General features: G+C 37.7%; 2 protein-coding genes across 7 annotated transcripts in view; both read left to right on the top strand.

Moving 5' to 3' along the window:
* Positions 1 to 531: 531 nt before the first annotated feature.
* On the top strand, positions 532 to 3,829 carry pts (6-pyruvoyltetrahydropterin synthase). The gene is given in 6 exon segments (NM_001098767.1): positions 532 to 689; positions 1,623 to 1,702; positions 1,810 to 1,832; positions 1,919 to 1,975; positions 3,038 to 3,108; positions 3,197 to 3,829. Coding segments are annotated over 6 exon segments (420 nt in total). The 5' UTR covers positions 532 to 624; the 3' UTR covers positions 3,321 to 3,829.
* A 1,375-nt stretch (positions 3,830 to 5,204) lies between these two features.
* The window catches only part of LOC100333572 (putative uncharacterized protein MYH16), a 43,169-nt gene continuing 31,140 nt past the window's right edge, over positions 5,205 to 17,233 (top strand). For 5 of the 6 annotated variants that reach the window (XR_015503637.1, XR_015503639.1, XR_015503638.1 and 2 more), the window contains exons 1-2: positions 5,205 to 5,363; positions 10,711 to 10,863. Coding sequence is in view for 3 of the 6 variants with exons in the window: in XM_087275476.1 (XP_087131602.1) it covers positions 5,280 to 5,363; positions 10,711 to 10,863 (237 nt within the window). In the remaining 3 variants the exon portion in view is untranslated. Of the gene's footprint in view, positions 5,364 to 10,710; positions 10,864 to 14,418; positions 14,467 to 17,233 lie in introns of all 6 variants that reach the window. The other variant, XM_087275474.1, reaches the window with a different exon arrangement.

Below are 17,233 nucleotides of genomic sequence, written 5' to 3'. Positions count from 1 at the left end.
TCATCTGATGTATTCTGTGGAAACTGTTATAGAAATGTAAAATGCTTCATAATTAATTAAACATTATAAACAAATTGATCAAAAGTGATAGTAAAGACGTGTACACTATTTATCTATTCTCTTTTTTATATTGTTATATTTCACTTCACTAAATTATCAAGCAAAATTAAAACTCTTCTTGATTGTATAATAATTAAACACCAATACCTGTTCTTTTAGAGAGATTTCTGAGCTGATGCTGCTGAAAATACAGATTTAATGCTATTTTCTCATATATATTTAAATAGATCTTCATTTACAGAACATTACAGAGCTAAATATTGCTGATCAAGTAAATAAATGCATGATCAATAAACACACACACACACACGTATATGCATGTAAAACTGAATAATAACACTTTTGTCTGATCAGAGTGTGAGAAATGCAGAAAACACATGACGCTCGTGCACGTGGGGAGTGCTGACGTCACGGTATAATCGATTATGAGCTGCATATGAGGGGAGGATCCGCGAAGCCCCGCCTCCACTGAGCACAAATCATCAGAAATCATATATATAGATAGAAATATATATTCATATCTCGTGTTCAGTCGTAGATCTGCTGATAGAGGAGAGGAGGAGGATGAGTGAACGCGTCGCCTTCATCACGCGCGTCTGCAGCTTCAGCGCCTGCCACAGACTACACAGGTAATTAACTAACTAATCAATTAATTAACTAAATAACTAATCAGTAACTAGCCACCTGTAAACGGTCACTGAGGGATATTTTCAGCTGTAACGCTTTATATCTGCACGCTTTTGTCCGGCGCGTGCATGTGTGTGCGCGCGCTGTTTTTACTAATCTTATTCTTTGTATTTTCATGCTAACACACTTTCATGAGCACAACGTGAAATGTCGTACAACAGTTTTGCGTAAATTCGTTGATAATATTTCTACAAGCAGTCTGGATTGCGAAAAGTACTTGTTGCAGGAAGTCAGAAACACGCCTGCGTCAACAGGGAGGAATTCTGGGAAGTGTAGTTTAACGTGACCACGCGTAACAGTGATTTTCTTTCACTTTATTTCATCCTCTTTGATTAAACCTTCAAATAACAAACAAACTCTCATCTTCCATTGTTAAACATGTATTTACACACTACTGTATATCCAAGCAGCATATAATAAACTAAATAGTGCAATAAATAAAACATCGAATAATACTATAATGTAATTTACATTTCAGTAGGGGGTTAAGGCACTATTTTCTCTTTAAATGTGTCAAGGATTGAAATAAAAGTCAGAAATTATTTTTTAAATGTTGGAAACAAGGAGAAACTTTAACAAATCTAAACACTGAATTTACTAAAACATGATCTTTGTTACTGCTTATTTTTAGTCATTGATTTATTATTATTATTATTATTTTTATTATTATTATTATTATTATTATTATTATTAGCCCTATGAAATTATTTTTTTTTTTTTCATATATTTTGCAAGTGATCTTTAACAGATCATGTCGGTTTTCAGAGTATTTCCTATGTTTAGTTTGGCTGGAATGTGATGCATTGCTGTTGTTGTTGTTGTTGTTGTTGTTGTTGTTGTTGTTGTTGTTAATGCATTTATTGGATGTATTTCAGTAAATGTTTGAGTGATGAGGAGAATAAGAGAACGTTTGGGAAATGCAACAATCCTAATGGTCATGGCCATAACTATACAGGCGAGTTATTAAATATGTGCTATTAATTATGATCGCATTATCAGTGTCTCTCTTATGTCGTGCAAGAGCTCAAGTAAATCTCTTCATATGCTTCATTTCTGTTCTAGTTGAAGTGACGGTGCGTGGAAAGGTATGGCAGAACTGTCTATAAGCATATATGCAGTGCTCTGTGCTATAGTATTGTAAATGCACACGACTGTATTTCTGTTTTCATAGATCGACAAGAACACAGGAATGGTGATGAACCTCACTGATCTGAAGGAGTTTATTGAGGTACAGCCATCAGTTAATAATTAATATATTGATAAATGCTGTACAGGTCTTGTTCATTCTTATGTCATGTAATCGCATTAACTAATGAAACCTTAATGCAAAGTGTGACTGGAGAATTTTTTGCATGTAATCTACTGCTTATTAAATTTTAAATATAATTGTATACATACATACATATATATATATATATATATATATATATATATATATATATATATATATATATATATATATATACACACTGTATAGAAAAATATACTTTTTAGAAGGGAAAATAGAATGTTTTTAAATGAAATGAGTCTTTTTTTTTTACACGTAACATATTTATTAATTAACAAATTATACCATGAATTGATTTTTGGCTATCAAAATAATAAGCATATTGAATCTATTTAATAAATTAAATGTAATAATAGTACTATTATTAATATTAACTATTATTAATATTACTATTATCAATAACTAATTCATAAAGGGTGACATGGTGGCTCAGTGGTTAGCACTGTGGCCTCACAGCAAGAAGGTCTCTGGTTTGAGTCTCGGCTGGGTCAGTTGGTGTTTCTGTGTGGAGTTTGCATGTTCTCCCCGTGTTGGTGTGGGTTTCCTCCGGGTGCTCCGGTTTCCCCCACAGTCTAAACACATGCGCTATAGGGGAACTGATCAACTAAACTGGCCGTTGTGTGTGTGTGTGTGTGTGTGTGTGTGTGTGTGTGTGTGTGTGTGTGTGTGTGTGTGTGTGTGTGTGTGTGTGTGTGTGTGTGTGTGTGTAAGTGTGTGTGTGAAAATGAGAATGAGAGTGTATGGGTGTTTCCCAGTGCTGGGTTGCAGCTGGAAGGGCATTTGCTGTGTAAAACATGTGCTGGAATAGTTGGTGGTTCATTCCGCTGTGGCGACTTCTGATTAATAAAGGGACTAAGCCAAAGGAAAATGAATAAATGAATGATTACCTATAATCAGGTATAGCAATAATGAGTGTGTATGGGTGTTTCCCAGTGCTGGGTTTATTTATACTAAAATAAATAATTAATAAAAATATTAATTAAATGTCAATAATGTGTTTAGGAGGCCGTCATGAAGCCTCTTGACCATAAAAACCTGGACCTGGATGTGCCGTATTTTGCAGATGTTGTCAGGTATGAATCTGCCCTGTGTGTGTGTTTGTGTGTTTGTGTGTGTGTGAGTGATTGATCAGAGACTCTGATGTTTGTTTGTGTCCCGCAGCACCACAGAGAACCTGTCAGTGTTCATCTGGGACGGCCTGCAGAAGCTGCTGCCTCACGACAGCCTGTACGAGATCAAAGTCTACGAGACGGCCAAAAACATCGTGATCTACAGAGGAGAATAGACTCAATTTTGTGTGTGTGTGTGTGTGTGTGTGTGTGTGTGTGTGTTTGCAGAAAGTGTATTAAAGTGAGAGCGGCACCTGCTGCGCCGACACCTGCACAACAACAGCAGATTAATGCAGGACAAGAAGCTCACACTGATCCTATTACACACACCTCTATACACACACACACACACACACACACACACACTGATGAACAGACACACACAGTCATGCATACAACAATTACACTGATGAACACATCACACACACACACACATACACATATAAATATATGCACACAATACACACTAATAAACATCAAACACACATACACACACTGATACACACACACACACTCTCTCTCAGACTGATGAACAAACTGTCACAAAAACAAATTACAAACATTGATGAACACATCACACACGCGCACACACTGATGAACACACATCACACACATGCATATAAACACACAAACTGATAAACACACTGTCTCACATACAGGATACACACACACTGATGAACACACATCACACACATGCATACAAATACACCCACAGTCACACTGATGAACACCACACACACACACACACACACACACACACACACTGATGGACACATCAAACTCCTGCATACAAACACACACACACACACAAACACACACGCACACTGATGAGCACATCACACACATGCGTACAAAACACACACTCACACTGACTCATGCACACACTGTCACACAAACAAAGACAACTCACACACATCACACACTGATATACACACACTGATGAACACACATACACACACTTATTGATTAATTTGTAATAACACTGCTGTCTGTCAGAAGATGATCCTCATCAGTGTGTGTGTGTGTGTGTGTGTGAAGTGTAGTAGTTGCTGTGTTCCTCCAACAGATGGCGCTGCTCATTGAAGTGTGTTTTAGGATGAGCGCTGGTTATGGTGCTGTGTGTGTCTTCATGTTGTGTGTGTTGGAGATTAAACACATCAGCGGTGATGATTTATTTATTTATCAGTGTCTGAGCCTCTGATTCAGTCAAACTCGTCATATAACAGATGAACACATGATTTATCAACATTAAAGTCATTTAAAATCTAGTCAATTTACCTCTCTCACACACACACACACACACACACACACACACACACACTCCAGATTACAGGTCATGGATGGCAGAGCAGAAAATTATGATTCTATGATATTTGTCCTGTCATGCATTTATTTTGTGTGTGTGTGTATGTGTGTGTGTGTGTGTGTGTGTGTGTGTGTGTGTGTGTGTGTGTAAATACAAAGTATTGTTGATAACAGCAAGGATATTTTAAATAAATACTTTCATTTATTAATTTTCCTTCAGCTTAGTCTCTTTATTCATCAGCGGTTGCCACAGCGGAATGAACCACCAACTATTCAAGCATATGTTTTACACAGTGGATGCCCTTCCAGCTGCAACTCAGTACTGGGGTACACTCATACACACTCATTCACGCACACACACACACACACACACACACACACACACACACACACACACACACACACACACACACACACACACACACACTTATACACTACGGCCAGTGTAGTTCAGCAATTCCCCTATAGCGCATGTATTTGGACTTTGGGGGAAACCAGAGCAACCCACGCCAACACGGGGAGAACATGCAAACTCCACACAGAAACACCACCTGAACCAGCCGGGACACGAACCAGCGACCTTCTTGCCTACTGTACACATCCACATAGAAATCAACAGTGCTTTTTAAGTGTGTGTGTGTGTGTGTGTGTGTGTGTTCGTTCACTGTTCAGTGAGAGTGGATGTTTTCCTCTGTGCTGTAGTTCCTCCTCCTGCGCACGTGCGTGCGTGTGTGTGTGTGTGTGTGTGTGTGATTAGACGGTATGCGGCTCAGACTCAGGTAACACACTCTCTCAGACAGCAGGATGGCGAGTGTGTGTTTGTGTTGAGAATGGAGAAGAAAGTGTGTGTGATCCAGACTGACTTCCAGCAGAACAGACCCATCATCGCCATACACAGCAAACCACTGGCTCACGTAAGACACTCTTAATTCTTTATGAGCTACACACACACACACACGCGCGCGCGCACTCTGTTTGGTTGTAATCGTGTGAAATCAGTGTACTCTGTCGGGACTGGCAGATATGAATATGCAGGTGGATCCAGACTCTCGGGGGTTTTCTCGGGAATGTAAACAAAGAGTTGAAGAAATGAGGGGGCTTCCAGCTCTTAAAGAGACAGATCACTCTAAATCACACTTACGCTCACTCTAGTGGACTGAGGTAAAGTTGATTAAACATTTACACATTTACTACACAGTATAATTTCAGAGAGGCATGATCTCAAATGAGGGAAATCATTTCAAAGTACACCATAGTTTGATTAATTAAGTAGTGCTCGTGTTGTCGAAGTCACACTTGCATGTGATATGAGACCCAATATTTACATTAGCGTGGTAAACACTATATAAACTTTATTTATACTTGTCTCTTTTTATTCCTGTTTATGTAAAGCTCTTGGAATTGCCACTGTGTGTGTGCTATAGAAATAAGCCATGCATATGTATGTTTAAGATGTCACTAATTGAATATGTGAATATAAATCCATCAGCACCCTTCTCCACTTCACTGAGCCATGGAGATTCCCTGAATAAGCTGAATAATGCACTTCAGGATGCTGAACTATGAGACAATAATGTGCGCCTGGGGTGGCACAGTAGCTCAGTGGTCAGCACTGTTGCCTCACAGCAAGAAGGTCTCTGGTTTGAGTCTCAGCTGGGTCAGTTGGTGTTTCTGTGTGGAGTTTGCATGTTCTCCCCGTGTTGGCGTGGGTTTCCTCCGGGTGCTCCGGTTTCCCCCACAGTTCAAACACATGCGCTATAGGAGAACTGATCAACTACATTGGCCGTAGTTGACGGTTCATTCCGCTGTGGTGAATAAAGGGACTAAGCCGAAGGAAAATGAATGTATGAAATCATTTTGGCATTACAGTACAACATTATTCGCAGTTAATTAAACAGTGCTGATGTTGTTTTGAAGTCAGTCTTGCGTGTGATATGAGACCTAATATTAAAGGCAGCATGGTAAATAATATCTGTTCATCTAATATTTAAGTTGTCACTGAATGAATGTGTGAATATGCTGCGAGACCAGCAATGTTTATGACGACGACAACACAAAATACTCTGTACAACGTTTGACGTTTGTCTCCTGTGAAATATTTATTCTCGTGTGTGTTTCACTGAGCAATGGATTTTTCACAGTGTGTCCTATAATATGTCTTCTGCAGAAAGTTATTAATTTTAGTTTAGCTGGAATGATGCAGCTTTTAGTTTTTTTTTTTTTTTTTGGGGGGGGGGTGTCTACAAAACAAACCACTGTTATACAATAAACTGCCTAAAGTTAGTTATAATATTAATATTATTTATTAAATTATACATTAATTGTGTTTTATTAGGCTCAGTGGTGTCACACTGATCAGTTGGTGTTTGTGTGTGGAGTTTGTGTAGGACCGGCGGGGTTACATTGGTGTCGTGACCTGGATGGGAGTGAGGTTTAAGGGGGTGAGTGTGACGGAGGCCAGCTTGTAAGTTCTGTGCAGGTAAACCTCACTGCTCTGAGCTCTAAAGGTGCTCTAGCGACAGATGCTAAAGGCCATGGTCTTAAGCTTCCTTGGTAGATAAAACCAGCTCCCATGCGAAAGGTCGCCGGTTCGGTCCCAGCTTAGAGCGAGTTGGGCGATGTTGGACCGGTGGGGGTTACATTTGCATGTTCTCCCCGTGTTGGCGTGGGTTTCCTCCGGGTGCTCCGGTTTCCCCCACAGTCCAAACACATTTTACACAGTTTATTACAAGGTTTCTGTAGTGTAATATACAAAACCAACCCAGACAGTATAGCACTGCAGACTAGTACACATGTGCTTTTCAAGGTCAAAAGTTGCTGAAAGAAAGATCAAGAGCCCATAATGCAGCTCAGAAGCAGAAATAAATAAGGAAATAAAAAAACAAAAATCACAAAAATTGTGAATTTGTAGATCTTATTTAACTGACTGAACACTCATTCATTCATTTTCTTGATGGCATAGTCCCTTTGTTAATCTGGGGTCGCCACAGCGGAATGAACCACCAACTTATCCTGCACATTTTTACACAGAGGATGCCTTTCCAGCTGCAACCCATCTCTGGGAAACACCCACAAACACTCATTCACACTCATACACTGCAGACAATTCAGCCTACCCAATTCCCCTATAGCGCATGTGTTTGGACTGTGGGGGAAACCGGAGCACCCGGAGGAAACCCACACCAACACGGGGAGAACATGCAAACTCCACACAGAAACGCCGACTGGCGTGAACCAGCGACACTGTGACCTTCTTGCTGTGAGGCGACAACACTAAGTAACTACTTATTTAAAATGAGCTGAATAAACTCAGTTCTTGAGATTTCATTGGGACAACTTAATTTTTTATGTTCAGTCCACATAAATTCATTAAAAGTGTGATGTTAGGTTAATCAATTTGTGTTGGACTACGATAATGAATGGTGTGGAGCCCTGCATATTTTACAGAGAAACTTAGTTGCTATCTTATATCTATTTCTTAAACCCTTTAAAAGACAGAAAAGGCAGAGAGAGAGAGAGAGAGAGAGAGAGAGAGAGACAGAGAGAGAGAGAGAGAGAGAGAGAGAGACAGAGAGAGAGAGAGAGAGAGAGAGAGAGAGAGAGAGAGAGAGAGAGAGAGACAGAGAGAGAGAGAGAGAGAGAGAGAGAGAGAGAGAGAGAGAGAGAGAGAGAGAGAGAGAGAGAGAGAGAGAGAGAGACAGAGAGAGAGAGAGAGAGAGAGAGAGAGACAGAGAGAGAGAGAGAGAGAGAGAGAGAGAGAGAGAGAGAGAGAGAGAGAGAGGTTTGTGTTCAGTTTAGTTCATGGATATTGAGGAATCCATATGTCTGTTGTTATAATAGGCTTGTTATTGTAATCTGCACATTACGACGTCTTTCACAACATTCGCTGCACTGGAAGCAGATGTTTCATGCGTGATTTACTGGACATAAAGTTATGACATAATAGCAGATCAAAGCCGCTTCTGGTGCATTTGTGCTGCAGATGCTTCGTAATTGAGTCCGCTTACAATTTCGGCAGGACAAAAGATGACCGAGATATAAACTGAAACAAGATTAACGATGCCATCGCAACTCATCTGCCAGAAAGGTGGAGGAAAACACAGACAAATAAAAAGATGCATCACATCTATGCAGACTAGAACAAGCAGTTCACTCCACTGAATTAATAGACAATATTGCACAGCTGAGCTGGTGAAGTGGCCGTTACTCATCACGTGAACATTATTGTCTGATAATCCAACATCCTGAAGTGCATTATTCAGCTCGCTCAGTGAAGAGCTCATCATTTTCATTAAGCTTAGTCCCTTATTCATCAGGGGTCGCCACAGCGCAACTATTCCAACATATGTTTTACACAGCGGATGCCCTTCCAGCTGCAACCCAGTACTGGGAAACACCCATACACACTCATTCACACTCACTCATAAACTACGGCCAGTGTAGTTGATCAGTTCCCCTATAGCGCATGTGTTTGGACTGGAAACCGGAGCACCTGGAGGAAACCCACGCCAACACGGGGAGAACATGCAAACTCCACACAGAAACACCAACTGACCCAGCCGAGACTCAAACCAGAGACCTTCTTGCTGTGAGGCAACAGTGCTGACCACAGAGCCACCATGCCACTAGTTATAATTAGATTATGCAAAATAATATCCACTGTAAATATGCTTAAAAACAAACTTATTTCTGGTTAATTTTATTTTAATTTTGAATGTGTGTGTGTGTGTGTGTGTGTGTGTGTGTGTGTGTGTGTGTGTGTGTGTGTGTGTGTGTGTGTGTGTGTGTGTGTGTGTTTGTGTGTGTGTGTGTGTGTGCGCAGTTGTGAAACTCACTGAAGGAGCACTAATGTGTGTGTGTAGCCGCAGCTCCAGATCTGCTGTGAGTGATTGAGTGTGAAGCAGGAATGTGAGCGTCTGCCAGATCAACTCTGTTTACCGCGGTAAAGACACTGAGGCCAGTGCTGATCACTAATAATCACAATTCTCTCGTCTATCGGCTCTGTGCTGTGAACTTGATCCTCCTCAAACCTGCAGCAGTGTATCGTTCTGTGGAACACACACACACACACACACACACCCACACACTCTTCTAAGCGCAGAGGTATTTCTGCTGGCTCTCTTTGATCTCCTGTTTGGGCGTTCTCCTCAGTGATGAACTGTCCAGCATTATGCATCAGAGCCTCAGATACAGGACTGGGCTGTTTTTCCTGGTGACAGACGCTCTGGCTGCAGCTTCAGCTCTGCGCATCTCTCAGACAGATTTTGAGCTTGTTTTGGAAAATTAGCGCACATCTGTTATTTCATCCAGGAAGGCATCTATGCGGACATGTCGAATCCTGTTAAACAGAGAATGATGGAAGGATGATGGATATTAAAGAATAAAGCTCCTATATGACTGTAAATACTGTAGTCATTTAGTAAATGTTGTAGTGTTTTGGAGCAACGACTTGATTAATCTGTTGTGTGGTGATTCTATAATTGCTGTGGTAATCAGTTATTAACATAACAGTTACTAGTTGATGTGTTACCTTATCAACCGTAGAATCACCACAACAGATGAGTTACTATAGCTGTTGTGTTACCAAGGCAACTGTAGAATCAACATGACAGATTGGTCAATATAGTTGTTGTGTTACCATAGCAACTGTAGAATCACCACAACAGATCAATTACTACAGTTGTGTTACTGTGACAATTGTAACATCACCTCTACATATCGATTACTATAGTTGTTGTTACCATAGCAACTGTAGAATCACCACAACAGATTAATTACTATAGTTGTTGTGTTACCATAGCGACTGCAGAATCACTACAACAAATCAATTACTATAGTTGTCTTGTCACCATAGCAACTGTAGAAGATCACCATAAAAGATCAATTACTTTAGTGATTGTGTTACCATAGCAACTGTAGAATCACCACAACAGACTAATACAAGTGCTTCACAATACGGCTCAAAAGCAGTGTTTACTGTAAGTTACTGTAGTATTTTTTGGTTCGATCAAACAAATCATTACTGTCACACACACTACAGCACCTGTTTTATGAGAACTGTTCAATAATAATAATAATAATAATACGCCTCTCCTTGTGCTTCAGTATCTAAGCATGAGTGTATGGGCTGAGAAAGTACAGCTGATGTGTTCAGCAGACATATCAGAGTCTTAGGCAGCGCTGGAGTTTTTCCTCTGGATTGTAGGCCAGGAGTGCGCGTGACTACACACACACACACTCACACGCTCTCTGCTTCTTCAGGTTCATCCGCTGCAGACAGAGATGAAGGACCGAGACGAGCTGAAGAAGGCGATGGAGCAGAGTGAGCGTCTGCAGAGCCGCGTGCAGCAGCTGGAGGAGGAGAACACTGAGCTGAGCAGGCAGAAGCATGAGGCATTCGTCCGCATGCGTGCTGTGAGTCCTTATTTATATTGCACATTTAACTGCAGGTTGAGTGCTTCACATAAGCCTTAGAAATGGCAGATATCCAAAAACATATAGAATCACTCTGATGCTTCACACTACACAATATTCATGCCTCTCACACAGCTCTTGTGCAGCTTTGCTCTTGAATGCACATGCATTTCCTTTTAAATTAAATTAGAAATGTTGCTATATCATATATTGTAAAAATGATATTTTAAATAATACTCTGGGTTCCAAATGAACCTGTTACTGTTTATTTTGTGTTTTTGGTGATTGTTTGTGCTGTTCTCAGGAGTTGATGGATGAGATATTTATGGTGTCTGTATGTTTTCATTTTCTGCAGAGTCAGAGCCCGATTATCTTTTAATCTTTTCCTGTTCAAAAATATAAATATATATATATATATATATATATATATATATATATATATATATATATATATATATATATATATATATATATATAAAATATTAAAATATAAATAAAAAAATATATAAATAAATTAATAAATAAATGTCTGAGAGCACTGGTGAAATTGCATGTTTTTTAAAATATGTAATTTAATGCACATTTTATTTATTTGTTTTAAAATATGCAAATATATGTTATGACATTTAAAAAAAATTTACTAATTGCATTTAATTTTTTTAATAAATACAAATTAATGAATTAATAATTGATAAGTTAATTAATTATAAAAAATATTTATTTATTCCTTTATAATAAATATTTATTTAATTAAATAATTAATTTATTATAATGAATTAGTTTATTTATTTATTGTTTTTAATGTGCATGCTTCCAATATACTGCAGTGGGGTCCACACACCTGAGAGCATTTTAAGTTTTTCTCGTTCAAAACTTTCTGATTTAATACACATGCGTTTAAAGTAATATTTGATTTCTAAATTATTTCACAGATTACCTGAATATTGTCACACAGTACACAAACAAAATTGCTCCTCATTTGCATTTTTTTGTTTAATGCACGCGCTTTTCTTTTTAAAAATAAATTTTAAGTCAACATGAATGCATCTTTTCCAAAAAGTCCTACATTTTTATTTGCAGCATCATCATATTTCCGTCTCTCTCTCCGTCTTCTGGCCTCCAGTGCTGTCCTGCTGTTTTATATTAAGGTTATTATTTATTGCAGTGCTGCTCGAGTTTACAGCACATAATAATATGCTTTCAGAGACTGAGTAATTCAGCAAATGTGCTCTGACAGCAGAGACTCTCTCACACTCCGCTTTATCTGGAGAAACTGACTGGAGGAATCTGATCTGCTTTTATTGTGATGTAGACAGGAGTGTGTGTGTGTGAGTGTGTGTGTGTGTGTGTGTGTGTGTGTGTGTGTGTGTGTGTGTGTGTGTGTGTGTGTGTGTTTAAGGAGGATCTGCTGGTGTTGCCAGGTCTTGCAGAATAGAAGAGCATTAGAGCTGACTGCATTAGCAGACTCTTCACTTTCTCTTCATCTAGTCTTTGTTTAATAATCTTCTCTGTATTTAGAAGGATTGTATGCAGTTGTGTTAGTCTAATAGTCCATTTCTGGCTCAAGTTAGACGTGACAACCCTTTTTAATTCACTCTTATTTTATATAATCATGTTAATCTTCTTTGACACAATGCATCTGGGGGTAACACGGTAGCTCAGTCAGCTTGGTGTTTCTGTGTGGAGTTTGCATGTTCTCCCTGTGTTGGCGTGGGTTTCCTCGGGGTTCTCCCGTTTCCCCCACAGTCCAAACACTTGCGCTATAGGGGAATTGATTAACTCAATTGTCCGTAGTGTATAAGTGTGTGTATGGGTGTTTCCCAGTACTGGGTTGTAGCTGGAAAGGCATCCGCTGTGTAAAACATATGCTGGGATGGTAGGTGGTTCATTTCGCTGTGGTGAGTTGATGAATGAGATGTTAATGGTGTCTATTTGTTTAGAGTCAGGCCCGTTTATCTTTTAATATTTTCCTATTCAAAAATTTAAATAAATAAATAAATAAATAAAATATAAATAAATAAATAAAAATATAAATACAAAATATATAAATAAATAAATTAATAAAAAATAAAAATAAAGAAAGAAAAATATTTATAAATAAATATATAAATTAATAAATAAATAATTAAATATAAATAAATAAATAAATAAAATATAAATAAATAAATAAAATATAAATAAATAAATAAAAATATAAATAAAAAAATATAAATAAATTAATTAATAATTAAATATAAATATATATATCTAAATGAAAAATAAAATATAAATAAATAAAGAAAAAATAAAAATAAAGAAAGAAAAATATTTATAAATAAATATATAAATTAATTAATAAATTATTAAATATAAATAAATAAATAAATAAAATATAAAAAAACAAATAAAATATAAATAAATAAATAAAAATATAAATAAAAATATATAAATAAATTAATTAATAACTAAATATAAATAAATAAATATAAATAAAAAATAAAATATAAAATATAAATAAAGAAATAAATAAATAAATAAATAAAAATATTTATAAATAAATATATAAATTAATTAATAAAAAATGAAATATAAATAAATAAATAAATAAATAAATAAATAAATAAATAAATAAATAAATAAATAAATAAAAATATAAATATAAATATAAATATAAATATAAATATAAATAAAAAAATGTGATGACCCCTGATGAATAAATGTACTAAGCCGAAGGAAAATGAATGAATGAATGAATGGCAGTGCGTCTGAAAAATGTGTAAGCAGCAGCCTGTATAATGTATGTGGATATTTGACCCAGAGGGCTTGATGTCAGAGGTCAGAGGTCAGCGTCTGTATAATGTTGACATGATTGAGTGTGAATGTCAGCTGTGGTGGGTGTTCGGCTGTAAATCACTCGTACAGTATGCAGTGGACAGCACATAAACACACACACACACACACACACACACACACACACATGTATTGAGTCTCACCTGTGGAGATGTAATCAGCGTGTGCCAGTAGACGTCCCGCGTCACCTGTGCAGCAGATGGAGGTGTGGGGTGTCTGAACACACACTGTTTTGTCTGCCGATTCATCTAGAAAATGAAGAAGAGCACACACATCACAACAATCGCTCTGTTCTTCTGACGCTCGCAGACATCTTCCAGACTGTAGGCATGCGGGGGGGTTTATTTAAATGAAAGCCTCCACAGATCACTCCCCGTGACGTCTCTCAGAGTGTTCACGTTAATCTTCATCATCAGAATAATTATTTCTGCTGTATTTTAGTTGATTTTGACATGTGCAGATGAAATAATCATGTATGCAGGCTCATGTCTAACAGCTCTATAGGACGAGGCGGTGTGTGTGTGTGTGTGTGTGTGTGTGTGTGTGTTTCTGGTGTGTCTGTGAGTGAATAGTGAAGGACAGGAGGAGTCCAGCTGTTCTCACACACACACACACACACACACACACACACACACACACATGAGCAGGGAAACTCTGCGCTGTGTGTGTGAGATGATGGATGGTGTTTGTCAGGTCTCGTCAGTCTTGCGTTCTCTCTCTGAGGAGCAGGAGGATTTGGACTGGGACAGTTTCACCTCCACCACATTCATACAGGTACAGCACGGGATTCATTCCTTCAGTAATTGATAAAGAGCTAAATTCAGGAGTAGTTATTTATTTCCCGTCATTTAAAGAGACAGTTCACTCCAAAATGAACTCATGAAAATGGCTTCTTGTTGTTTCAAAGCCTTTATTATTTCTGTTGAACACTGAAGGAGATATTTTGAAGAATGCTGAAAACGTAAACATTGATATTCATAGTAGGACAAACAAATACTTTTGAAGTCAAGGGCTGATTAAGAGGAGAATGAGGACATTAGGACAGTATTTATTTATTTTGTGTGAACTGTCCCTTTAAATATTGCATTGATATGATAGACTAGAGGCTTTTTGTCATTATATTGAGTTTCCTCTTCTGGATACAGGAGTCTGTGTTCTGCTTTCTTTGGGTCTCTTCATGTTTATGTTTGTGTTCTCCTCGTGAGTGTATTTTAGTCAGTTGCTATGCTGTTGCTAGGTGTAGAGTGTTACCAAGGTGTTGCTATGTTGTGGTTTAAGCATCCTGAGTGTATTTTAGTCAGTTTCTATGTGGTTGCTAGGTGTAGAGTGTTGCCAAGACGTTTCTATGTGGTTGGTAAAGCATCCTGAGTGTATTTTAGTCAGTTGCTATGCTGTTGCTAGGTATAGTGTGTTGCCAAGGCGTTTCTATGTGGTTGGTAAAGCATCCTGAGTGTATTTTAGTCAGTTGCTATGCTGTTGCTAGGTGTAGAGTGTTGCCAAGGCGTTTCTATGTGGTTTGTAAAGCATCCTGAGTGTATTTTAGTCAGTTGCTATGCTGTTGCTAGGTGTAGAGTGTTGCCAAGGCGTTTCTATGTGGTTGGTAAAGCATCCTGAGTGTATTTTAGTCAGTTGCTATGCTGTTGCTAGGTGTAGAGTGTTGCCAAGGTGTTGCTATGTTGTGGTTTAAGCATCCTGAGTGTATTTTAGTCAGTTGCTAGGCTGTTGCTAGGTGTAGAGTGTTGCCATGGTGTTGCTATGTGGTTGTTAAAACACCCTGAGTGTGTTTTAGTCAGTTCCTATGCTGTTGCTAGGTGCAGATTTTTGCCAAAGTGTTGCTTTGTGCCTTTTAAGCATCTTTAGTGTATTTTAGTCAGTTGCTATACTGTTGCTAGGTGTAGAGTGTTGCCAAGGTGTTGCTATGTTGTGGTTTAAGCATACTGAGTGTATTTTAGTCAGTTGCTATGCTGTTGCTAGGTGTAGAGTGTTGCCAAGGTGTTTCTATGTGGTTGGTAAGGCATCCTGGGTGTATTTTAGTCAGTTGCTATGCTGTTGCTAGGTGTAGAGTGTTGCCAAGGCATTTCTATGTGGTTGTTAAAGCATCTTGAGTGTATTTTAGTCAGTTGCTATGCCGTTGTTAGGTGTAGAGTGTTGCCAAGACATTGCAATGTGGTTGTTAAAACACCCTGAGTGTGTTTTAGTCAGTTGCTATGCTGTTGCTAAATCAAAGTGTTGCCAAAGTGTTGCTGTGTGATTCATTAAGCAACTTACAGTGGGTGTATGTTAGTCAGTTGCTATGTGTTAAGTGGTTGCCAGACTGTTACTATGCAGCTATTAAAGCATCCTGAATGATGTTTATTCAGTTGCTATGGTGTTGCTAGGTGCAGAGTGTTTGACATTGATATGATTATATGGCAAATATGATTGTTTGTTCGTTGTTTGTTGTCAATTATAAAAAAATAAAAGTGTTTTATAGTCCAGAAAGGTTGCAGAGGCTGTTGTGGATTGTTGTCTGGGTATTTTGTGTTGTATTAAGTGGTTAATATTGAGTTCAGATGATTTCTCATTGAGTGCTAGACATTACAGGAGCTCAATCCAGCTATGAAATTTCCTGGATAGTGCTCAGGGGCTCTAAGCCTGTTTTCTCTTTTAAGTCTGGTATTTTATGATCCGCCAGGTGTAAATCGCAGCGGAGCCTTTGCAGACAGCAGTAATTATAGACTGCAGAGACATCTGTGCATTGTGTTTTATCTCAAAATTACTTAGCATTTACTTTTCACTCAGAAATCACTCGTAAATTTCATTTTTATTTATACAGTACTGACAGGTATCATACTGAGATGAGCACAAGTTCTAAATATAGTCTAATATAAAGTGTCTATCGTGTATATTTATATATAATATTAAATGTAGCATGAATCTGTTTTGCTGGGCTTTTACCCAGAGAACTCAAACTATAGCGAACATTTCTCTATACACCTCAGCATGCTTTATGCCAAATAATGTGTAGCTTTGCTATGGACAAAAGCACAAGACCAAACACAACTCAATGGATAAGAAAGATGTTGTCAAGCCTGCCATTAGAAAAGATCATTACATACTAAAAGCTGAACAGCATTTATTTATTTATTAAAACACATGGAGTCCCTGCATTAGATACACTGAAGGTGTGAAATTCACAGAGGGAGAAGTTGATGAATAATCTTCATGTGGACAGTGTAGTTGCAGTCTTACAGTCCTGTATTTATACACTCTTCAGTCGATATATTTGCTGTACACTGTATTCAGAATGATCACTTTTGAATAGATTAGCATTAACCAAATAAGGGCATTTTATTTATTTGTTGTTTGTTTGTTTATTTTTATGTAAATGTCCTTTTATTTTGTATAATTTTTTAATGTAGGTTATTGTTGTCAAGAGATGCATGTAAAGGGCTGCACTGTATTTCAATGTGTACAAACTGAAAATAAAAATAAAAATATATGATGTAAAATGATATAATACAGTATGAATTAAGCCTAAATCTCTAAAATAGTTTGTTTT

This window comes from Danio rerio, chromosome 12 (assembly GCF_052040795.2).
Source record: "Danio rerio strain M-AB ecotype USA chromosome 12, GRCz13ab, whole genome shotgun sequence".
Lineage (NCBI taxonomy): Eukaryota > Metazoa > Chordata > Actinopteri > Cypriniformes > Danionidae > Danio > Danio rerio.
The sequence above is the reverse complement of the archived record's forward strand: the minus strand, read 5'-3'. Positions and strand labels throughout refer to the sequence as shown.